The sequence below is a fragment of the Stegodyphus dumicola genome, chromosome 12 (assembly GCF_044657685.1).
Source record: "Stegodyphus dumicola isolate Sdum_Otavi_A_Nest chromosome 12, ASM4465768v1".
Lineage (NCBI taxonomy): Eukaryota > Metazoa > Arthropoda > Arachnida > Araneae > Eresidae > Stegodyphus > Stegodyphus dumicola.
The window spans coordinates 120,614,763-120,641,915 of record NC_140779.1 but is presented as its reverse complement, the minus strand read 5'-3'; the positions used below and the strand labels follow the sequence as shown (position 1 = coordinate 120,641,915).

Sequence of the window (27,153 nt, the reverse complement as noted above, 5' to 3'; positions counted from 1 at the left end):
CCTTTTTTTTGGACATTTCCCGGAAATCCCATGGTTTGATAAAAATGCTTATTGTATTCAGTTATAAGTAAAAGCTGCACATGCTTACTTATTAATGAGTCACAAACTATTGCTCATAACCTGAAACTGTATTTCAGAAGTTTAAACATGCTTAATTGGCTCCGAAGAATATCTTGGCTTTGTATTATTTGTAAGAAATAGTTGAAATTATGATAGTGTTTTGCAAGAGATCAATTGTCTGCCTATCAAGGATATAAAGAAAAAAACCAAAACGTGTAGAGACATTAGGTTAACTGGAAGCAGGCAAGATGAAAAATTAGCAGCCCCTTCGCCGGGAATCGAACCATGGACCTCTGGAATACAGGCCCAGCGTGCAGAACCACTACACTACGAAGACACGCTAGGAAGACGGGAGAAATGTATACTCCCACTTTTTAAAGCGCGACTGGGGTTTTTAGGGGACCCAATCGCCAAATCCTGGGTGAGGAGAATTATCGTCCAGCACCCTTTTAGTTCGGGCACCACTCTAGAGACATTAGGTAAATTGGAAGCAGGCAAGATGAAAAATTAACAACACCTTCACCGGGAATCGAACCACGGACCTCTAGAATACCGCCCCAGCGTGCAGAACCACTACACCACGAAGGCACGCTAGGAAGACGGGAGAAAAAGCTTATAAACATTATTTCTAAAATTAGGAGTATTGGAGTTTTACTGGGGGCATCAAGAAAGATGAACAAAACTAATTAAAAGAAGGAGTAATAATTAATATTAAATCAAATATAAGAGATAAATAAAAAATTAATAAATGAAGTTAATCAAAAATAATTAAAGATTAATAATTATTAATAATTAAGATTAATAATTAAACATATTCGATGCTATTTCATTTGATGTTGTCTGTTGGGGCTAGAATTATGTTTTTATTGAAAAACTGAGAAGTAATGGAGCTGAGTTCCGCTGGAATTTCGCTGAATTATATGCCCTGAGTATGCAGTATAATGAATTTTTTAAGGAGATGATAGAAATAGAAATCATTTTTCGTCCAATACAGAATACCGCTGAGGAGGCGTCCGACCTAAGGTTCAACCAAAGGATTTGTAAGGAAAATTCTTTGATTCAATCGAGCGGATTTTTGCTTGATCAGCGGGAAAATCTACTAACTGCAGCTACCCCAGCCAAGGGGAGAGCTTGTTTGTGATTTAATTTTGATATTGAGATTGGTCAGTTGCTGATTTTAAGAGTCAGATTAAGGAGCTTGAAGCTGCGAAGGTTCTAGAATAACGTTACGTAATTAACAAAATTTTTGGAAGTGAAACTAAGATGTTACTAATTACAGTGATATGAATACATAATTTAAATGTGCAGTGCAACTGCTTGATTAAAAAGTGCAAAATACTGAATACAGAGGGGAAAACAGAAAAATAAATAAAAGTGCATAATACGACTGTTGCAAGTGCCAAAATTATGGATGATACAGTAATTAATTACTCATAACACAGTGCAGGTATAAACTAATCAGCGACATGTTTGGTTCGAAATTCTAAATAATTACTTATAACAGTGATGCCAATGCTAAGAATTACACATTACGGAGTGCCTATGGTTCAAAACCATGTACCTCCACATCAGAAAAATATCTAAGTAGTGAGCAGAAATAGTAAAATTGCCTAATTGGTTATCATGATGCACACTAGAGGGAGCTTTAGGGATAGGAAAAATCAAGTTTTGATTTTTTTGGAAGTTTTATGATTTTAAACCTTTTTTGTATTTTTTAATTTTATATATTTTTGATATTATTTTTATTTTATTTTATTTTATAACACATAAATACGACACTAAAGCAAAAAGCGGAAAGGAAAGATTTTACAGATTAATAGGCTCATTGGCATTTGGCACTAATCATAGTGAAGTAAAGATTAAATTTTCGAGACGAAATATCCATGTCAGCGGGCATGATGTGATTAAATAGTGAACAGATTGATAAGAATGCAGAGGTGGCCATTTTTCAGTAGTACTGGAGTAGGAGAATGGTAGATTCTACAGACCGTTTCTTCCGATTGGTTAAAACAGGAAACGTAGGGTTACAGAATCTTGTACTTGGCGACATTTGCTTCATCGCCTTTACTATTTGTATATGAGTATAGTGTACCGAAAAGCGTGCGAAATTCAACGTAGAAACCGTAACTCAGTGGTACGGCACACGGAAAAAATTTATAGACTTCCTAGATTGTAGTTTGTATTCCCGCTCGAGACTTTTACAAACTCTAACCTGCGCGGACTTGTTTCTTTTTTATCCTCATTTCGTTGAATGACTTTGTCGTTTATTGGTCTTTTTGCCTTCGGATGCGGTGTTAAAAATTTAACACCTTTATTTTCTCTATTTTTGTTTATTGCTATTTTTTTTTATTTTTGTAGTAGGTACCAGTGGCAAAATTACGATCCAAGATCCCGAAAAGCGTTACAATAGAAATAACGCATAATGTAATAAAACATAATTTTAGTTATACTTACTCATAATTTAATAGGTATCCGACGTAAACGGTAAACACTTTTTCTTGCAAAATAATTATCGTACTTTTGACAGTTTAAATTCATTCTTTAACCAAATACAAATAAACTACTGATAAGATCAAGTAGGCTACTTAAAATATATTCCACACAAGCCCCTTAGCTTGCATTCATAAAATAAAAAAATTTTCGAAGGAAATAAACGCTGTTTCTCCTCGGTTTACTGAAAGCCCACAAAACATGTTTGACGTTAATTACTAAGCCTGCAAGGCGATAACTCACCTTTCCAAGTATGACCGCCAAGTAACTGTTTCATCCAATGAGAGCAGACCGTAACAGTAATGGTCTGTAGGCTTTGTGAATATGCCAGTGACAAGAATACGTATACATAGTGGGTTACAGAGAAAAAGAAATAAAAAAATCCCATGTGGGCTGGTGGATGAGGTGAGGAAACCCCCAGACCCCCTGCAGTGTAGGAATGGGAAAACATGGACACGGAAAACAAAAAGGAGTCACATTCTTTGTCCACGAACCCAGTGCCGATATAAGTATAACAGTCACGAAGAATGTGTGGCAGGGGGGACAAAACTGCCCCTGAATCCGAGCATTGATCTGTAAGCTCAGGTGTAATATTCTATGCGAACATAAGATTCTGTCTAAGGGACCACTTTTGTAGTCCATATTTGGTTCAAAAGTGTTCCACAGAAAATTACTAGTGTTAGACGTTTTTGAGTCATTTCACTATGTGAAGCTAATTTGGGTGCATTTAGGAACAGAAAAGGTCTTTCCTCTTCCCGGTTTTGTTATAAATTGTGGGTATCTGAAACAACTGACACCGAAGTTCTGTTGAAAACTTGAGAAATCTGCTTAAATTATAGGTGGAATTATAAGTGGTAGGTGCAAAAAGTGCAAATTATGAATCCTCTGTAATTTATTTATTTTCACCAAAAATTAATAACTTTTCTTCCCAATTATTTAATTTTGAAGCAGATTTCGCAAATTATAAATATATACGATATATTTAATAACTTTAAATGAAAGATTATTTTATAAGTAGTATTAGTATTCAGTATTATTTAACTACGGTTTGGCATCAATTGGAATACGCATGGTTTCGGATAGAGCGAAATTCAATTTTTTTGGTGTTTCAACAAAGGGGCGAATAATCTGTGTTGTTAATTATTTTATCAATAGTGCATTGCGTTATTTATAATGTTCGACAATGGTTTTATCGATTATCTATATACTCGTGTTCTTCATGAAGACATTATGAAATCCGGAGTAAATACGCAAGACATAATAATCGGTATTGAAAACATGAAAAAAGTTTATACCCGCAATTCTGCATGGTTAACATCAGAATCAGCTCCTCTAGCTGATTTTAATAAAGTTGCCTATCGTTGCGCCTATATACATAAATATGCTCCTTTGCATACAGCTATCGTATATGATGTAATTAAGAGGGCATTAAATAATAATTATATGCCTTTCAAAAATATGGTACTAAGATCAGCTTGCTTAAGAATATGCAGCTTAGGTGGCGGACCAGGTTGTGATGTATTGGGTGCGCTAGCTGCAATGCATGAAATTTTCGGTTTTTTGCGAGTTTCTGTTTCAATTATAGATATTATGATAAATTGGAATTTTACATTTCGGTCCATAATACATGAATTGGAGTTACCGACTTATGGAACATTAGGCCAGAGTTTTAATCCTCAGTATTTTGATTGGGACTATATCAGCTCGAATTTGACGGGTGAAATGAATGAACAAGTTTATGAATCAATTGCTGCAGCAGACTTAATCACTATGGTAAAATTTGTATCAGCAACTGCTTGTGAGACTACATCTGACATGATTAAGGTATCATGAATATTTATATAATATTTAAAATTATGTATTATGTGCTTATTTGTTATACATGAAATTAAAAAATTAGCATTAATTGCTTGAAAATCTGCAGATTTTTAAAAATTTCATAATTTTCAGTAACATTATGAGTTATTTGCTTGGAGAAGAAAATGTTCATAAATTTTCTTTCATTATCAATGCATGTATAGATTACATAGTTTTTAGTTTGCAATGTTATTTTGTGGGACAATGACTGTGAGATGTCTGATGGATTTTTTTTTACTTAAAATTGCTAATTTAATACAGCTGATATGTTTGCTTGCTGTGATATATATGTTGTATTTCCTTCATAAATGGAAATGCTACATTACTGATCTAAGAATGTGGTTCCTTATAAGCATTTTTATTTATTAAATACATTCCTTCAATGCACTTATTGGAAAGCTAGTTTGTCATGCTAGTTTAAAATTTATTCATTCTCTAATAACTTGAAATATTTGCACATCAGAGAAGTTCTGTGTATATGTAATTTACAACACATATCTGAGTCAATTAAAATTTATGACATGAATATGAAACAGTTTTCCACATAATGTTCTCCATGAAATCCTCTCTACCCTTAAGCTACTAGCTCTTCAGTATATTGCTATAATTTAACATAATATAAATTGAACTAAGACCACAGGCCATCTTTCCTTCTTCTGGGTAATACATATTTACTGTCAAATATGGGTTTTCATCCGCAGAGAACCCGTTGGCGCTTCGGGAAAGAACCCGTTTGTGCCGTCGCATTTTTACTCGCCAAGCGATGAACCGAGCCGTAAACGTAATATTTTGTAAACGTGATTTTTAGTGCAAGTTAGCAGGCAAAACAATATATTAACATTTTGAGGTCGGGGCTTTGGTAGCAGTAAAAGCTACCAAAGGACGAGGAATCTTGAACCGAATGCTTTCCCCCCTTTAAAAAATCACCTCCTATTTGCAACAAAGATTCTTATGTGTAGTTTAATGTATTCTCAGAGGAGTGCATCTATGTCGCAAAAGGAAGACTATTGAAAGAGATAAGTGGCTAAAACCCCAGGGACGTCAAATTTGACATTTCACCCCACTTTTCAGTCTGGAAAATGGGGGAAAAAGACATGGCCACTAAAGTGGACAACCCCGTCTTTTCAAAGAGAGGACTCTATGGCCACTATAATGGCCATCCCGTCTTTAAAAGGTTAAGCACATGGTAGTAAAAATTCACAGATAATACGCATGTAGATGTAAAACTAACCGGTTAAACGTGATATATGAAAATAAATTTGTATTAAATTCAAGTTAGCACAGAAGCATTTATTATGGAAATAAAAATTCATTTAAAAAATATAAATTAGTTTAATATACTGAAATTAACTGGTTAAACGTGATATATGAAAAAAATTTGTCTTAAATTACAGTGAACTCAGAAAACAATATATTCCTTACACCAGCAGTGGTTTGCTAGTTTTGATGACTATGGTGATGCATCAAACTATTCTGTCATCTTATATAATCAGTAATATTTTTTGTTTCAATTTAATCATCTATTTATGTCACACCTGCCATCCTCTGAAAGGTTATTGTTAGAAAAGCATTAACAATATATTATCTTGTTAAAATTTTACGCCGTAAAAATTGATTTATTCTCATAATTTTACATGACAATAATAAAAATAAAAGCATTACTTAATTATTTAAAATGCACATGCACATTTTTGCGGCCTAAGAAAACAAATTATTTTAGAGGTTGGAAACCTCATGGTTCTGCTAATGGTTCTTAGAGCTGTTAATAATTAAGAACACAACATGAACAGCCGTGTTACAAATTAGCATTCACCCCTCCCGCCGTATTTTCTTCCTTTCATCCCGAACCGAGAACCGGCACCTATCTATGAAAATATTTCTATCTATTCGTTGTTAAAAAATTCAGAAAAATAATAAATAAGAGAAGAATAAAATAAATTTGCAAATGCAAACAACGACGGTGATATTTCAACAAAATTTAAACGCAAGAGGAATAGTTGCAAACTTCGAACAAGAGAATAGGATAAATACTCTGGGTTACCAGGTTTGAACTATTATCGCCAAAGTTGGCGATGTTTACATTTACTGGGTTCTCTCTCTCTAGTATATGAATGTATTTATAATTAGTTATAGCTGGATAAATTTATCGAAGTATAAAACTGACTTTGATTTCTGCTAAATTGATGTAACAATATTTACTCTTATTGGTATCGACTCTAATGCTGATATCTCATTGCACTAAAGTTAAAGAAATTAATTTTGTATATTAATCTTAAATGGTTCGGTTTATTTAATAATGGCAAAATACCTGAGGGCTACCTCTCTCCTGTAAAATCAGAAATGAACCACTATTTACATTCAATTAAAATAAAACTATGATTTTTTAATTATTTATGTAAACTAATAAAATTAACAACTTGATGCCTATTATTAAATTAAAAACTAAAATCTCTAAAATAAATTGGTAATAAGTTTAATTTTACTTGACCAAGATAACAGAATGAACAATTTAGGCAGTTGGTAATGTGTCCAGACATTTCATTATATTTAAAATCAGGGGGGAAAATGCAGCCTTAATTTAGTATAGACTTTTAAAAGGATTTATCAGTTTTGAGGGAAGTTTGGCATAGTCAGTCTGCTTCAGGAGCAAAAATAATTTTGTTATTTTTGTTTCCTTACCGCTGTCTAAAAAAAGGGGAATAAAGGTTTAAACATATGTTTAAAAAGTATCATTTAAACATTTTATTTTGTTTGTTGGTATATCATTTATTTTCAATTATCTGACTTATCTCTTGCTGGCTGACTGATATATCATATATTATGATGTGATTAGCTTTTACTCACTCAACTGGAAGATGAAAGTTTTGGAATATGTGTTTTGTGTGATTTTCAGTTGATATAGCATATCGGTTCTCATCGCTGTTAATGCTGTTCCTCTTTTCTCATCATCTGTCAGAATGTCATTCTTCCTTTTATTGTTTTTTCTTTTATATACATTCCATATAATGTATTAAATTAAATTTATATACTATTTGGAAAATGCTGTTTGATATGTTATTTGAAAATATTTCTATCTATTCGTTGTTAAAAAATTAATTAATTGAAAGTTTGATAATAAAACAATATGACATATGTTATAATGTGATTAGCTTCTCACTTGACTGAAAGGTGGTAAAAGTATATTTAAGGGTTCCCCTTGGCGATTTTTGTCGGCACACGGATACTGAGTTTGTGCAATTCTTTGACTTGTTATTTTGGCTTTGTGTAGCGGCGATTTTAGCGCCAAAAATCGGCGCTACACAAAGACAAAATAATAATTCAAAGAATTGCACAAACTCGGTATCCATGTACACATTGACCTATTTTCACTTAAAAGAACATCACAGAATTGCACAAACTAGGCATTGCACACTCCCTTGACTTTGTCCCTGTACACATCAATATAGTTTCACTTAAAAAGTCAAAGGAGCACCCAATTCTAAAGTGGAGGCAAACAAAAAGTACGTAATCGCAATAAACTACATTTTAAACCAAACAATAAGATAAAATAAAAAAGAAAAAAACCTGTTATGCATCTAAGCACTATACAAAGCAAATATCCACTTACCTTATTTAGAAATTTCTTCATCTTCAGTCTGTGGCACACAAAATTCCTTAACAGCTATCGAAGGTTTGCTGTCGAAAGTTCAAAAACAAGGACTGTGACATTCAAGTTGCAGAGCACTCTGGCCAGCCTATTGAGGTTGATGAAACCCGCCTCCGAGAACTTGTGGATAGAGATCAGTATGCAACCACTCGAGAGCTTGCTGATGAGTTAGATGTTAGTGGCATGTCCATTAGTCGTGCTGTACATTGTATAAACTTGATGTCTGGGTACCGCATGATTTGTTTCAAGCATATAAGGACAGACGTGCTTGGCCCTGCACTAATCTGCTCGAATATCAACGCAAAGACAAATTTCTGGACCGTAGAGTTTTTTTTTTTTTTTTTTTTTTTTCTGATGAAAAGTGGATTTACTTCAACTACAAAGGCCGGAAAGGGGTTGGTCTGCGCCCGGTGAGCCCATTGGCAGCATCACAAAGCGTAATTTGACTAACAAAAAGATAATGGTGTATCTGGTGGAATTGCTGTGGTATTATTCAGGTAAAACTCACTATGCTAAGGAGTACAGCAAGATGCTAGTCCATTTTCATGCTGCTATCAAGGAAAAACGTCGAACTGAGTTCTGAAGCAAAGAGGTAATGTTCCATCAAAATAATGAAACACCGCGTGTGTCCGCATTCACCGGCTGGTCTCTACAGACTAGAGTGAGATCTTTTTCTACACTCACTATATAGCCCGTACATCGCTCCTTCAGACTTCTACCTTTTTTTACACCTGCAGCTACATCTTGCTGGTTAAATTTTCCATTCTGCACAGGACATCCAAAATGAGATTGATCTGTTTTTGGACTTGTGGTTACCAAGTTTTGGGGCCGAAGGCTTTGAAAATCATGGATTTGGGTGGTTATTACTACCTGCACTAAGGGTACTGCTTTCGTGTTTTTCCCCCTAGCTTTATTAAGAGTGTTTTTTTTTTTTTTTTTTGCAGAAATCTTTCATTATAATCAGATATACATATTATATTCAGATCTTTAAATCTTCACTGATTTTGAAAAGCTAAGTAACAAATTGAAAAATCATGCTAATTCAGCTAAATGTAATTTAATATTCTTGAAATTTGGATAAATTACAAATAAAAGCAAGGTCCATTGATGCAAAAGAGTGTACAGCGATCACTTTATGGATATGAGATACAGCTTAAAAATACCTGTTTAGGAGGGAATCAGTATTCAGTGAATGACAGTATTAAAAAATTTCAAGATAGCTAAAGTGTAAGGTAGAAATATATTTATGGGTGCCCCCTGGCGATAATTAATGTTACATGGACACCAAGTTTGTGCAATTCTCTGACCTGTTATTTTGGCATTGTCGCTGTGACAATAATCCAAAGTAACAAATCAAAGAATTGCACAAACTCTGTATCCATGTACACATCGACTTATTTCCACTTAAAAAAAAAAAAAAAAATCAGAGACTTGCACAAGCTAGGCATTGCGCACTCACTTGACTTTGTCCACGTACACATTGATCTGTATTCACTTAAAAAGTCAAAGGAGCTGCTAACAAAAAATATATAATCTCAATAAACTACATTTAAATCAAACAATGAAATAACATAAAAAAGGAAATTCATCTTAGCACTACACAAAAAAATATCCACTTACCTTATTTACAAATTTACAAGTCTTCAGTCAAACAAAATTCCTTAATAGCATCCAAAAACTTCCTAAAATTATCTGAACTAGAATCTGTACATTGGCGTCACCGCATAAATTCACGAAAGTATCCTCTGTAGTGCCGGTATCGTCCGACGTTCAACCATACACATTTGCTTCCTACAAATAGGACACTTAATAATGGCTACTAAGTAAAACTTCATTTATACACCAGTCAAATTATGCTTTTTTTCCTTTCGTTCCAAATAGTGCAGAAACTTCAAATTAATCTTACCACATTCAGCCATTTTACCGTGTAAACCACAAAATAACAACGTACTTCTTATCCAAAATCTGACGCACACTTTCCAAATGTTTTCCCATCATTCAAATTGACCACAATCACGCAACCAATTACATGTCATAATAGGATCTCCATAACATTCAATGGTAAGAGTAGACTTAAAGGTACCCTTGTATTATGGTGAAGTTGTCGTTTCATTTATCGCCAAGTTGTTGTTTCATTTATGGTAGCCTGAATAGTTTAATGTTATGGAAACCCTATTGTCATGTAATCGGGGGCATGATTCTGGGAAATTTTTAATCATGGGATGTTTTGTAAGCACTTTTGTGGTGTGTGTTGATTTTATTGTTTAGACGGTAGAATGGCTGAATGTAGTAAGATTAATTTGAAGTTTCTGTACAATTTGGAATGAAAGGGAAAAAGAGTGTTAATTGACTGGTGTGTAAATGAAGGTTTACTTGGTAGCCATGATAAGTGTCCTGTATGTAGGAAGAATATGCGTCTAGTCGAACGTAAAACTTTTTAGATGGATTTGAATAAGTATGTAGGAAGAAAGGTTCAGATGTGGGGAGGCCGATATACGGATTCGAGTTCAGATAATTTTAGGAAGTTTTTAGATGCTGTTAAGGAACTTTGTGTGCCACAGACTAAAGACGAAGGAACTTCTAAATAGGGTAAGTGGATATTTGCTTTTTGTAGTGCTTAAATGTATAACATGTTTTCCCTTTTTTATGCTATTTTATTGTTTGGTTTAAAATGTAGTTTACTGAGATTATGTATTCTTTGTTTGCCTCTGTTGTAGAATTGGGTGCTCCTTTGACTTTTTAAGTGAAATATATGTATACATGGACAAAGTGAAGGGAGTGCACAATGCAAGTTTGAGCAATTCTTTGTCTTGTTATTTTGGCTTTGTGTATAACGGCAATTTTTGTGCAAGCCAAAATAATAAGTCAATGAATTGCACAGACTTGGTGTCCACGTACCGCCAAAAATCGCCAAGGGGTACCCTGAAATATACTTTTACCCATCCAACTACTCAGGTTACCATAAATCAAACAACAACTTAGCGATAATCCAAGGGATACCCTTAAATCTACTCTAATCAAGTGAGTTTGAGGTGACTTTTACTATCAGAATTGTATTATAGACAGTCTGATGTTGCAAGCTTATAAATGTCGACTATTTTGTGGTGAGCTAGTAGTAGAATCAATTTCTAAATACTGGTTCAGCCAGCTACAATAGTATGCAGAAGCTAGCATGAAAGAGATTTGTATGCTAGGCAACTGGCATTGTGTGTTTCACTTACCTCACACCACTAGTTTGAATTGGGCACATAATGATGTAAACTAGACTGAAAATTGGTGAAGGTATGTTCTGTTCACTGATGAGTCTTGCTTTGCATTACAGAGTGATTCTCAATGTGTTTGTATATGGAGACAAGTAGACATTCAATATCTTCGATTAAATATGCTTGAAAGAGATACCTATGCAGGAGACCGTGTTCTTGCATGGGGAGGAGTATCTTTAGGTGGGTGCACAGGCTTGTATATGCTACCACATGGAACTGAGAATGCTCAGAAGTATAGAGCATACTGGATGTTGCAATGTTGTTCAAATGCTGTTGTAATTGACTTTCATATGCTACATTTTGCAAATAGGTAATGGTGTTCTTATATTGCCTGCTGCATGCACTAATTTCTTGGTGAAGAAACTAGAACCTAAATGGAATGGCAATCATGCTCTTTTGACCTCAATCCCACTGAATATGTGTAGGATGCCCTCAAGCGGTGTGTAACTGGCTCCTAAATCCTAGATGGACTTAGAACTGCTGTATGTGATTCATGACATTGCTACCCATGCAACTTACTCACATCGTAAATGATATGAAGTATTCCTATTTGGGGTGATCGTATTTACTGTTGAAAATTTTTGTATTTTATTTGTGTGTTTTAATTTAGGAGATATTATGTTTATATTGATATTGCAAAATGTAGATAACATTTTCTTGTGTTTTTAAGTTACAAGTAGTATTAATAAACATTACGTTTTGTCAAATTTACTTGCATACTTTTTGAGTTATCAATAGTTTTTCTGTTGTTACTTATCTTTTAAAATCCAGTGTATATAAGTGCTGTATTTGCAACAAATACATAATTAAAATGTATTAGTGGGCCACATAAAATTGCTTTGGGGGCTGTACCCACTCCATGGACAGTACAAATAATGCATAGTTAAATGGCAAGGTGATAGTGAAATATACTGTTGTACAGAATCTCAAAATCTCTTTGTCTGGGCAATATTATTTCTATGTTCCTTAATTTTAATAACTGTATTCAACTGTAGACTCAATTATACTATTTTTACCAGTAATTTGTAGTAATGTTAAATATATACAATCCAAAATTATTAAATTAAATTCTGTATTAGAGTAATAATGGATTTATTAATAATGTTATGTATGTAATCAGTGTAAGTCAGACAAAGTTATCTTTTCATGGATCTTTATATGTATATATATATTCATAGTAAAGTGAAAAGGTCAGAATGTAAATTAAATATAAATTTAGTTCCAAAAATATAAAGGCTACCCTATTTTTATCTCCGGGAAATTGTTACATAAACAGAGTAAATGTTAATAAAGGACACAAAGTAAAAAAAAAACGGAAATTATTAAAGAATATATATATATATATATATATATATATATATATATGGGTGTGTGTAAATTCTTAATTAAGAAATGCTGTATTTTTTGATAAAACAATATAAATTTTTGATTAAAAAGTTCAATTCTTTAATGAATCCAATTCTTTTATTTCATTTTTGTTTGCACATGCTGAAATTTCACAGTGTATACTTGTAGCGATATAAAAGTATCAGAGACAAACTTTATTTTCAATGATAATTACAAAGAGTTATTTGAGGAAGTTGAAGGAATAACAGATTCAAGCTAATGCATTTAACATGCAAAGTTTAGAATTAGATAGTTTAAAAAACAATGGAAGGAAGTAAGTTTTTAAAAATCAAATTAAGATGAACAAATGAGCATGGCATATGTGCAGCTTAATTCACCCCCTCCCAAATCATGTGCACAGGTTTATTGTCAGCACAATAATCAAAAACTTGTGATAAGTGTTATTCATAAAATTCTTTCAAAGTAGAATATTTTGTTGCTGTATTTTATATATATTGTAACTGAGTATTTTCTATACTGAAGTTATCTTTGATAAACATCTTTTCTGTCTTCCAGGAGATTTTCAGATCAATGAAGCCTGGTGCAATAGTTTTATATGTCGATAATGATGTGGGGAAATTTCATGAATTAATAAACCAGGCAGCTCTTTCCTGCAGTTTTGTTGCCGTGTTTGGCCCCTTCAAGCGTAAGCATTATTGTATTGAAGATTTTAAGAAAAAAAGGTTTGGATATACTTCTTGCTTTGATATTAAAGTAACTATTCACATGTGGCAAAAGCCAATGAGACATCCTCTGCCTCCAACCTCAAGATCAACATTAATTTCTAATATGCAATGTGGTAAATCTCATAACTTCTCATCCTTTACTGATGTGTTTTCTTCAGAGTCCAGTTCTCTGTCTAATGAATATCCATTCATCAGCTTGCCAATGAATTATGAAGCATGCTTATTTTCTGAGGAACAAAACAATAATTATAAGAACCCCTCATTCTTTGCTAATAACACACCTTCAATAAGGAGTTATGAAACTAATGGTTACCTGTCACAGCATCTGTCAAAAAAGAAAAATGAACAAAATGGATCTTGCAATAAGAAAAAGAGAACTAAAACTTCATTTGCATCTAAAACACTTAAGTCATTTTCTAGTAGAAGTAACTCCAGGACAGTGCAATCTAATTTAAAACATTCATTATGTAGAAAAATGTTTAAAAATTCTTCAACACGAAGTTTGTCAAGAAATTCATCTTCTCAGCAGGATGAATTATCATCTAAGAAGAAAAATACCTCAAAATTACGGCGATGGTTAGCTAATTTTTCAAATAGGATAACTAACTTTCGCTCGTTTTCTTATAAATGCCATCCACAAGTACATCATACAACATCCTCTCCCCATTTATTGAGATACAGAAGCTTTAATGATAGTTTAGATAGAAGAGTAATCGTAACTCAAAGTTTAAATGAGACAGTCAGAAGAGTCAATAGTACTGAAAGATTTGAAGAGAGGCCATACAGAAATGTCATTAATGACATATCAGATAGAAGAGTCGTATTGTATAACTGAAAATTCATATTTTTCGCCCCATTTGAAATTTACTGTTAGTTAATTATTGCTTTATATTGTTAATTACTAATTGCTCTATTTTTAAAAGGCAGATCTTTTTTTTTATCTTTGAACTTCATATTAGACTGGAAAAATAAAGCTAATTTTGTGCATTTGAAAGAAAATAGCATTTTTAATTAGCTGGTATACTTCTGTACATAATCTAAAAGAAAAAAATATTAAATGCTAAGATTTTGAACAGCAAGTGCAACCGTTTTGCAAAAATGTGGTCGCATTTTGAAATTTTAAAAGTTGCAAAATATCTATGCATCACTAAACACTGTTATGTTTACTTACTATTTAACTACTATATATTTATGTCAGTTTTGCACTGTTTTTTTCTATTATTTTTTTTAATTTTTTTATTTATTTATTTTAAGTCTTGTATTGCAAAATGAGCAGAATCATTTGCAATGTTTGGCACATTGATTTATTAAATCCCTTGCTGAATGTTTTACAAAATTTGACATCTGTTCTTTCATCTTTCATACAAAGTTATAAAATTGTTAAAATTTTAGTAAAGTTAGTGATTACTTATAGATATTTGCATAATAGCAAACAGTTGTCACAATTATATTTGCATCTAGTAAATAAAATACCATTATTTGGTACTCTAAGATCTGTTCTATTAGTTCAGTAAGTTTTGCTGCTGCAACTTTTTTTTTTTAATCATCTGTTTACTGCATATCATGTATATTATATATAATGAAAAATTAATAAAAAATAAAGTAAAAGCAGTTCAAAACCTAATCCATTTGCACGCTGATCGGAGCAATAAGTGGTGGCAATAATGCAAAATAATAAATACGTAAGATAGAAAATATTAAAGCAAACTGCTAATTTTACTTGTCTGTAACCTCTTTTTTTTATTTATTTAATTTGGTGATTTCCTCTTTCTAGCTTAAAAATAGCACTATAAGTCTAAACTGCGTCATTCAGATTCATCAGTTCCTATGTAACGCATAATGCAGATTCTTGACCAATCACCAAACTCTCACAAACATTTTAACTCAAACTGAAACTTTTTGACTCCCTCTGAATTGGTGATGTTTTTATTTTATTCGGGCTTATAATTCCTTACTAAATGTAGTATTTCATCTCGATGTGTCGGTATTCTCGATACAGAATTATAGGACTTGAAAAGTGGAACTTTGTAACTGAACAAGAAATTATGTTTGTTTATAAAATTAAAGAGAAAGCATTATCACATAAAACGAAGCAACTTAAACTACTTACATTGAAAGAACTGTTTAATAAAGTAAACAAATAAATATTAAACTTTTTTTCTTTCTTTCTTTTTCTTTTTTTTTTTTTTTGGTAAATTTTGATACCCTTTGGATCATAATTGTTCTTTATTTTATAAATTTTGATACCCTTTGGATCATAATTGTTCTTTATTTTATAAATTACAGTTTCATATTTTTAATTTTATAATATCTGCATGTCATCTTACCAGATTTAAACTGATGATCTGTAATCCAGAAAAATTGATAATCCGGAATCGCCGAAGTCCCGATGAGTCCAGATTAACGACTTTTGACTGTATATATACATGCATAACACACATGTACATACATACATATACTGAAGTGCAATTACATTATCACCACCCAATTTATATGAAGTAGGACCACCCTTTGCCCTCAAATTTGCCAACACCTGACAAAGCATTGACTCAAGAAGGTGCTGATAAGTAGTTTGAAGTATCTGGTACCAGGCACTCACCAAATGGTCCTGCAATTCCTGCACATTATGAGGTGGTAGCATGGCAGCACAATTTAGTTTTCCAATTCTAACCACAAATGTTCGATTGGATTTATGTCAAGTGAATTCAGAGGCCAAGAAATGACTTGGAATTCACCAGAATGTTCCTCAAACCACCCCCTGACGATTTGGCCTTTATGATGAGGTGCATTATCTTGCTGGTAAATGCCATCACCCACTGGAAAGACTGTGCCATAAAGAGGTGCACCTGGTCTGCAATGATGTTCACATAGTGCACAGATGTTAAAGATTGTTCTAGTGAAGATGGGTCTTAATGTTTCCCATGAAAACATGGTCCATGCCATAATGCCACAGCCACTGCTTTTTATCTGGCCAACTGGGCACCCAGGTGCTAGAATTTCCATTGGAAATCAGCTTATATGCACTCGTCCGTCTATGTGATTGACCAGAAAATGTGATTCATTGGACCAAGCAACTTTCTTCCATTCTTCTACTGTCAATGTTCATCTTCCTTGGTCTATTGCAGGCGCTGCTGGCGATGACGTGCTATCAGTACAGGGATGCGATCTGGGCACCTGGGGCTATGTAGGCCTATACACAGCAGTGTCCAATGCACTGTGTGTTCAGACATGCCATCTGGGTCACCACTGTTGTTGCTGGTGATTTCAGCCATTGTAGCCCTTCAGTCATGGCGAACAATGGTAGCAATCTCTGCTCTTCTTTGGATCAATGCGCTATGGCCGACAAACTGCTGGCTGGCAACTTGTTTCACCATCCATACACCACTTTTAGTAAGTACTCACAATGGCTGCATGTGAGCAGCCCACCAAACGCACTGTTTCTTAAATCAATGTTCTCAGGCACCAAGCCATAACAATTTGACTTTAATCAAAATCTAATTAATTAGCTTCTTTTCCCATTATGTTGCTAAACATTCTACATGTGGAAAATCTGTGCATGGGCACTTTACTTCAGCATCAGCCACATGTGTGGCAAGCTCATTGTTCTAGGTGAGGGATGGTCACAATGTAATGACTCTTCAGTGTGCATATACATATATATATAATAATTTAGATGTTACTTATGAAGAATAATTTTCATATATATATATATATAATAATTTAGAGAGAAAATTCTGATACTTGCAGTTATGATCCATTAAAAGTTTTTTTGTTTTGTTTTTAAGGAGCACATTTTTAATATAAATTATATATCATAATAGGCAGAATCTGTACCTTCATTCTTCACTCCATTTGTTTATTTGTACAGTGTCATAATTTTTTTTCCTTATCTTCTAATTGCTGTTAATAAGAAGTTTCAGTTTCAAATGAAATCTTATTCAGTGACCTAATTAAGTAAGTGTCAGCATTATTAACATTATGTAAGCATCAAATGACATGGATTAATTTAGAAATGTTTTAGTTTAGATATAAGTAGTCATTTTTTAGGAAAGAAGGGGAATTAGCCAAATTAAAATAGAAAGTAAGCGACTCCTTGTGAATTAAAGTTAGTTTGAATTACATATTTTAATTTTACATATACAGTCAAAAGTCGTTAATTCGGACACCCATAATCCGGAATGATCTATAATCCGGACCTCAAAGCTAAAAACTTTCTGCGCATGCGCCGCGTTGGCACATGCGCACAGGCGTTTTACGCGTGCGCCTAAGACCTTGACTACTGCGCATATGCGTGTGCGCAAGTGCAGAACACGTTTTCGCCTGCACGTTTAATGTATAACGGATGGTGTAAGCTAAAATTATCTAATTATATATTTCAGTTAATGTTAATGATTGCATTGTTCCTTAAACTTCAAATTGGATCCCGCTTATTATTTTTTGCAGACTGTAAGAGCAATTTTATAAAAGTAAACTTGAACTTTCGATTATGTCAAATAGAATTTCCGATGCTGGAACTTCCAAAGGATCTACAAAACGAAATTATGTTTCGATGTCCAACAAACAAAAAGTGGAATTGCTGCAAAAAATGGATAAAGACATGAAGAATGTGACAGAGAGGTTAGTGAAAACGAAAAAATTTCGATTGACAAGTTAGTCGGTATTCTCGGCACAGCAATTAACGGGACTTGAACAGCGGAACTTTGTAACTGAACAAGAAATTATGTCTGTTTATAGAATTAAAGAGAAAGTATTATCACATAAAACGAAGCAACTTAAACAACTTACATTGAAAGAAATGTTTAATAAAATAAACAAATAAATATTAAGCTTTTTTTTTTTTTTTTTTTTGTAAATTTTGATACCCTTTAGATCATAATTATTCTTTATTTCATAAATTATGGTTTCATATTTTTAACTTTAGAATTTCTGCATGCCATCTTACGCGATTTAAACTGATGATCTATAATCCGGAAAAATCGATAATCCGGAATCGCCGAAGTCCCGACGAGTCCGGATTAATGACTTTGGACTGTATAGATATTAATGACACAAAATTTTCATATCAAACATAAATAATTTGATTGCATGAAATGAAGACAGCATTAGCCTTTTGAAGGCCAAAATGCTGGAGACAGCCTTTCATTCAAATGACCACAACTGTTCGAAACACAGGAGATTATGATGTTGTTTTCATCCCTCCCCCCCTAATGTGTACAGGAGCAGGTGCAATTTTCCAAAATGCATTGTTTATTGCAGACAGCTTACCCTAAAAGGTTACTGGAAGTTTCTTTGTTAGGAAGTAGAAAGGATGTAATTTGAAATCTTCACACCTCTTTGTGCATTAATGAATGGGGAGGGGAGGAAACGTGCGGGTATTAGATGGGAATGAGCATTTTGGTGTTTAAGCATGCAGCTTAGCGAAGGCTTTGGTTTTCTAAAGATTAAGCATCTTCCTGTAGTAATGTAATTTGACTAGCATTCCTTTTTTCAAATGTTAAATTTCTTCTTTTCTGTTTAGCTTTACTAGTTAGCATGTATTGACAAAATGATTGCGTGTTTATCTACTTGCATATCTGTTGTAAAAGTATGAGTAAACATTGACTAATAAATGTGTTAATAATCAAAATTAATAAATACAGGATAAATGAATGAGACTTGTAAATGAATCAACTTATAATACAAATTAAGATTCTACAAATATTTATCCATTTACTATATTTTATTTCTTTGCAAAGATCCATAATCCGGAGTTTCAGGAAACAGGAATTTTTGAAAGCTGCAGAATATTACAAATAATATTGTTTCTTTTTTTCTTTTTTTAATTTTGCCTATCTTTTTTAGTAGTTAATTAATTATTTACCTTTATGCAATTTTAAATGAATACATTCATATATGCTTTTATCTCAAGTATTGAGAATTTAAAGTTAGATTGCCAGTTAAAAGAATTTCCGTATTAATATCTTATATAAATACAGTTGTTGAAATCTGTCACATAATTTCATACTTGTATTGATGTATTTTTATACTTGTATATTTTTCCTCTGTTCTGAATGTTACATACATGTTACCAAACTATCTATACTAGATAACTAAAAGTTTTGTAAATAAATTACATTTTTTTTTTTTTTTTTTTTTTTTTTTTTTTTTTTTTTTTTGAAATTTTTTCAGTTTTTGATAAAAGTGATGATCAGTTAGTTGGGCTTACAGAGATTTTAAAGCATTCAATTTAATTTTATGCTGATCTTTTTTTAAATTACTAATCCATCTATATGTGTTACTTGAATTTTTTGAAGATAGTGAAATATGTGGTTTTGAAAGCAGTAACATGATGAAAATCTAGAATTATTGTGAAATGATGAAAAATATTGCTTCATTTTTAAGCATTGTACTCAAGATATGTAACTGGATATTTCAAACAAATAGTGAAAATAAAAGCAATATACAGTTAATCAAAGCAATATATATTGAAATGTGATAATCTGTATTTTACATCTATCCTTTCATTTCATTTCATTTTTTTATATATCTTAATTTTACCTGCCTAATTTGGTTGTAATTAAAATAAAAGGAAATGAAAATTTTCAGTACTGTTCTGTTATCAGGACCGTATTCAGAAATGTATGTATGTATTCATGCATGCATTTAGATATATACACATACACATATATGCATCCATACATATATTTCTGAATCTGGCCCTGATAACAGAACAGCACCAAATTTTCTATTATCATTACAGAACACTTTTTACTTAGTAGTATTACTTTTAAAAGTTTTAACATTTCACTGTTTCAGATTTGTAATTTGTACTCTAGGTATATTTTTACAGGTTTTAGATAAACAAACATGAATATTAACTTTTTTAATGTTTAATTGAAAATGAAAATTTACAATTCAAAATTATCAATTTAATGTTTTTTTTTTTTTTTTTTTTTTTTTTTTTTTTTTTTTTTTTTTAAGTTAGATTCTAGTGGTACTTGTCTGATGCCATCTGTGATAAACATACAGACCAAAAATTAATTGACTAGGAACGGGTGTTTGAATTGAAAGTATTGAAAAAATAAATGGATTGCATGTGATATATAAATGTATATTAGATATGTTATGTACTGAAAATGAAAGCTGTATTAATTTTCTGTTGTTATTGTTTCATCTATTGGATAGTGTATAAAACAGTGTACCTTCGTTAATTATGTTTTGGGAGATGATATATTGATTTTCAACCAAATGTTTAAAGTTTACAAAAAGCAAAATACATAAAGTAGCAAGCATAAAATAAAAAGAATAGATATTTCTCGAATAAAAATCTAGAACAATTTTTTTTAGATATCTGAACTAAGTTCTTTAAAAACAAATAATTTTTCCTCTACGTTCAATTTGTGTTTTATTCCCTATATAAGTTAGAGATTCCAGTTAATTTTACGTTTAATGAGCTTTAAAGTTGCTGGCAGAATATCTGTGGAAAAAACACCAGTTTTTAAACTTAACAATCTTCTTATAGTATGTTTGGATTAAGATTTCATAAGTAAGCTCAAAACAGTGTTCCCAGATCGCGCGATTTTGCGACTTTTGATGGACTAGTGCTACTAAAATTTTAGTATTTGCGAAATTTTTGCGATATCCATCAATTTCTTATGCTACTTTTTGCGACTTCAAAGATTTTTTGTAATGTATCGTAAAATGCTTTCATTTTAAAATTAATTTATCAATTAAATATAATTTATATTAAAAAATAGTTTATTTAGGCTTAAATAGAAGTTGACATCTGGCAATCTTATTTAGATGTGGGCTTTTTCTTACAGCCTGATGACGGTATAACGAGAAAGAGGTAAGAAAAGTGAAAAAGTAAAAAGAAAGCAAAAAAATGCTTCGGGACCTCTCACCACCCTCCCTCGTCCCTCGTACATTTTGTTTTTAAGTAAGTTCCCCCCCCCCAATTCTATAGTGACAATGAATCGAACGAAAGAACGTGCAGCTAGCACGCCATATATTGGGTACCCAAACAGAGAAATAAGTTAAATTCATAGTCCTGATTATAATATTGCTAAGAACTAAGCAATGGAAATGACTTGAAAATCAAAGCAACGGCATTTTTCTAAATACAACAAAAATAAATTTAACAGTGAAAGACAAGGCTTTCTTAAGTAATCAGAATCTAAAACAGATCTACCACACAGAATGGAAAACTCACTGAAAAGCATTCCTCAGTTAAAATGTTCACAATTGAACGGAGGGGGGGGGGGAGTGGATTAAGAAAATTAACTGCCAACTAAAAAAATTTAATACAAAAGAGCTAACAGTCTAAACGTGAGGAATCTCTTAAAAATGGATATCTGCAAATTAATTAAAAAATTAACTAAATTAAATGAGAATTAATTAAAAAAGAAATGGATATTTAAACAATTGAAAATGAGCAATATAGTTTTAAAATTTTCGTTAAATCTAAGATATGTAATTAAAAAGACTAAGAATTGAATACAGTCTGTAACTTACAGAACCAATAGATGGTAAATTTGTGAAAACGTCAGAGGTCATGTGAGCCTGCGTAACTATGACGTCTCAAAAATTACGTAATCTTTGACGTCATTTGCGACTTTTTTAGTCTACTTTTGCTACTTTAGTCGAAAATTTTCTGGGAACACTGGCTCAAAATATTATTTTGCAAGATGCTTGTGGATTATATTAAAATTTATATCCTTAAAACATTTTATAGTTTTCTTAAATACATGCCCGTGCATGTATTTAAGCACTATTGAACTAAATTGTCAATCTTAATCACAGCAGATTGTTATTAAAATCAATATCTCTGGCATATTTAGTTATTTATTTAAATATATGTTTGCATATTCAGTTGTCTTATGTCAGGAAAATCTAAATTCAAAAAATTAAATTCTGTGTATATACTGAGTTGAATCAGTCTAATTTAGTGCATCAAAATTTTTGCTTGAGAATCTTAGTTTTAAAAAACTGATTTGTTATAATTAATAAATGATGTTTTGATTTCATTGTTTCATTGAAAGTTCCAACTGAGAGAACTATAATTCCTTAAGGGTAATTTTAGCATTTATTTTCGATCTTGCGGTTCACGAATTTATATATGTGTATAAGAACTGTACCTTATATTTTTTCTACTGTATAAATGTGATTTTGTATCAAAATATATCTTTGCATAATGTTATAAATTTTTACTGTTATACAATTGTATTCCAGATGAACAATAAAGAAGTATTGTTTTACAATGCATGAAATTTTATTTTAATATAATAGTTTGGTATGCCAAAATTACAGCTGTGCAAGTATATTTTTAGACTTATGTCTGATCATCATTTAAAATCTACATATTTTGACCAACTTTGTATGCTGCCTCTAAAACATAAAAGCATTTCTTGCACACAAAATAAATTCAAGATTTGGTTTTTCCTGTAAAATTTACAACTAATTGACCATCTTTTCTTATGTGTAGAAAAAAGGAGCACTTGGGTATGAGGCATGGATTTTAACAGTAATCTTCAAACTTTGTTGATTCAAGAAAACCATAAAGCTATAATATTTGTTTTTATGGAACTCTTTCTATTCTTTTTACAAATACAGTACAACTCCAATTATCCGAACTCCGGCTAACCGAATCGCTTTCAGAATTTAAGAAAAAGAGAGAGGGAAGAGACAGTAAAAGATAAGGATGACGTGTCACTTGTAGAATTAAGAAACATTCTTTTGAAAATTCCTGGATGTTCAGAAGTTAGTGCTGAAGATACAGCAGAATGGATGGTGTGTGATTCGTCAGACTTTGGGTTTCAAATTCTAAATGATGATGAACATACTGAAAGTGTGAGAAAAGAAAGTGTCGAAGCTGAAGCAGACACGGGACCATCAGCTAGTGAAGCGTTTGCCGCCCTTTAAACTTGCGTTGAAGTGGAGCCAAAGAATATGTATTGACATTCTTTGGTGGAGCGTCAGCCCGAGTGTGACCAGACGCAACTTCTCATTGCCAAGCGGATGTGCGACTTGACTGCTCGAAAACGGATGAAGACAGTCAAACAGCCTACTTGATCGAGATGTTCAGGCAAGCAATGGCTTTCAGCATTTGTACGTAGAAGTGCTGCCTTTCATTTTAATTAATTAAAAACTTTTTCTTTAAAAATATATTTTTTCTCCCATTTTCAACTTATTAGTACGTACAGTAATTAATTGTGCACGTAGACCTTTTCTTCGGAAAAAATCCATTTACCCGAATGGGGTCCGATCCCAGCTGATTCAGATAATTGGAGTTCAAATCTTACTACATCAGGGATTTTTATGAAGTTATTTCCGTCGCATTAGTTAATCAGAGTATTACCTCACTTACGGAAACGCTAGAGCTGATGGAAAAATAGCTTTACCGGAAAGAAGAAAATTAGAGCCTCAAGAGAAATTAAATGGACAGGGAGAGGGAAAATTTAAGCGAATACTTTTATAAATATATATATATATATATATGCTTCGACAATTTTATTTATGAAATTTTCAATATTTTAATGTTACGAAATACATACTTAGAAGAACATAGAAGGGACACTCATATTTATTCATGTATTTGATAATTTTTATGATAATTCATATTTGTGAGCTACTATTTTGTATATTTACCTGTTATGCTGTCCGTAATTTTGTCAGTCATTTATTCATTCTTAAAAATAGAAAATAATGAGCATTATAATATAGAAACCTTAGATTGGGGAAAATTTCATATAAAATTGAAAATAAAATTTTATACAAAATCTACTAATCTAGGGCCTCTTTGTTTAACCCTGTACTTTGCATGCTTCTACTTAATGCTGCATTTTACACAGTCAGATTTTTTTTTTTTTTTTTTTTTTTCATTAGACCCGAGCGCTCTACTTAACGTCGCTGTGCGTTGTTACAACTTTCACGTATGGCAGCTCATACGAGAGTTGTCTTCGAAACGTGATTTCAACTTGCTTTTATTATTTACAAAGAATGTGCATGTAATGAAGGAAACCTTGCCTAGATGAAATGTAAACCAGTTGACTACCCTGCCGCTAAATCATGGAGAGCACTGGTGAGCATGGAGAATACGGTACCATACCAAAGGATTTACAGGAATTTTGCCTAGACCAGTGTTTCCCAACCTTTTTTGTGCTATGCCCCACCTAATCCTCTCTAAAAATTTTAAGCTCTCCTTAGCATATACATAATTTTTAATATTTAAAAATTGAAATGTTCACGAAAGAAACTTGAATGATAGCTTTTAGGAAGAAATGACTACGAAATTTTGTGAGCAAACACAGTAAGTGAACTTTAAAAACATGGAGAACTGAAATTCAAGAAAAAAACTCATTTTAGTGAAAGTTTTTCATTCTAAGTATTAGTAATTTTTATTATTTAAATTTAGCGAGTTCCTTGCGCTTGATACTTGCTGCAAAGAAATTTTATGTCAGGTTCCAATTTGCAATTTAGATAACTTAAGAGTCTCAAATCTCCCGGTTTCATTATATTCATGTATTGCATTATATTCATGTATTCATATAAAACACAAAAGTGCATCAATAATGTATTTTTCAGTATTATTTAACTTCCTTCTTAAGAATTTTCTGCAGTCTAGTTTGCGTTATTTTATTCATAAGTCTCAAATAAAAACAACTATTGTTTATATGTCATTAGAAAATTAACCAAAAAGCAGCGACCACAATGTAATTGAGAAATAGTCCTTAGCCGTGAAAAGGTTGAAAGCCATTCGGTTATGACTATTATCTCACATACTCAGCTACTTCGCATACATGGAACATAGCATTCGAAATGAAAAACTCAATATTTACTACAAATTCATTCGTGTAACAAATATCTGTCTTTCTACACCTATGGCTTTAAAAAAAGATGTTATTTATCTTACAGTTTATCATTAAGTAATACATTTTCATTGTACAAAATTGCATTCATTCGAAGAATTCAATTTGTATTTTCCTCTGTATAAAACTGAATGTAGAGAAGTTAGATGTTTAAACGACCCCCAAGACCACAAGCAAGATTATTCCCTACTTTTCAGCCCCCCCGTGAAAACAGGGGTTCTAAATTTACGACCTGACCGCATATAAGGGTATTTCCATAAAAACAGCAGATAAGCTTACAATGACCTGAGAAAGAAAGGAAGCTTCACCCAAGCAGGAGTGGCTCCAATAGATCGAAGAAAGGATAATATACATGACATTTATTTTATAAGGCCTGTCCATCCAGCCTTAATAGCTGTCGAAGGTCAAAGGTTAAGTTTGTCAAACGTTCAAACATGTATTACAACCTTTTTATCCCTTCTCGTATCGACGTAAATCAAATCATTTATTTACGCAAGTAGATTAACTAATGGATTGCTTGTTTTGATTAAAAAATTTACAATAATCAGAGTTTAAATTATCAAGAGAAGTTTTGTCTAGGCCCGTGTTTCTCAACGTACGGCCCACGTCCCACAAGGGGGCAATTCAAAAATGGACTCATCCAGAGTTTAAGGGGACAAAGAACGTTCTAAATATCTTTCACGAAGTCAACATTTTTTTCGAAATTTCATTTTGTATTCCCCAAAATAAAGAAAAATGTAAATGATGTATACGTAAAAAAGGTTTTAAATTGCGGTGCATTTTAAATATTTTATAAAGAATTCTCGCTGTAGACATGGACATTTAAATGCTTTTAAATGTATTTAAATAACTGACACATTATGCTTTCCAGACGTTTCTCGCACATTTCAGCCAACAAATTTATTTTATTTTTTACTGTAGGAATGGCAACCGGTATATTATTCTTTCCTTGAATGGCAACAGCAGCTGCTTTCAGCTTTGTTTATATTGATCTTATATTTATTTCTTTCAGCCCTTAGTGAAATGAGGGGTGCAAGCAAGAAAAAAACATTCGTCGGTGTTCCGAGGCATATTTAAAATTTGGTTTCATACCCGGTCCATTAAACGGTCAACTTGTCTTTTATGCCAATAATGCCTGACCAACGAATCAATGAAACTAGGTCGTCTTGAGGCACATTTGAAGGCGAAACGTAATGCTGATATTAATTAGGGGAGAATTGAATCAAACCATCAATATCAGCATTTAAAACTGTTCTAGAAAAAGATGACAAAGACGTTAAAGCTATGCCACTAAATAACAATACTGGGTGCTACTTTGGTAGACGGTTGCACGGATTTTTGGCGATTTACGTTGGCGCGATTTTTACAATCATCAGCCATCTTGAAAAACGCTGTTTCTACGCATAGTAAAGTATTCGAAACTTGGAAAAAAAAAAAAAAAAAATATTAATATCGTTAAAAGTAATGGATTAATTTTTTGTTGAAAATGTTGTTTTTTAAGATGGCAGGCAAGTGTAAATAAATACATTTACTATGAGTATAAAATACTAAAGTAAGGCTATTATTACTTTCATATAGCGAAACAAAGAATAAAAACACCGCTATAAAAACATTGTGCCAACGTTTAATTACATTAAAATATTACTGAAATTGAATATCGAATTAAAAACCATCCTACCAACATTTAAAAGAATTAGAATATTATTAAATTCAAATACTTTAAAATACATTATATAAAATATAATTAACATTAAAACATATGTGACAATAATTATCTCAGCAATTTTTTAAAATAGTGTATTAATTTTTTTAACAAAAATTGAAGTATACAATTATAAAATAAAAGGAAAATATGTACTTATGGTATGCTTACGTTTTCTTTATGGTATGCTTACGTTATATACTATGTATGTATTATG

The 27,153-nt window shown here is 32.1% G+C and overlaps 1 protein-coding gene across 1 annotated transcript; it reads left to right on the top strand.

The window, feature by feature from the left end:
* Nucleotides 1–3,640: 3,640 nt before the first annotated feature.
* On the top strand, nucleotides 3,641–19,439 carry LOC118184810 (uncharacterized). The gene is made up of 2 exons (XM_035354537.2): nucleotides 3,641–4,374; nucleotides 13,219–19,439. Exons 1-2 carry the CDS (start codon nucleotides 3,724–3,726, stop codon nucleotides 14,221–14,223), a joined length of 1,656 nt encoding a protein of 551 aa, XP_035210428.2. The 5' UTR covers nucleotides 3,641–3,723; the 3' UTR covers nucleotides 14,224–19,439.
* The last annotated feature ends 7,714 nt before the right edge of the window (nucleotides 19,440–27,153 follow it).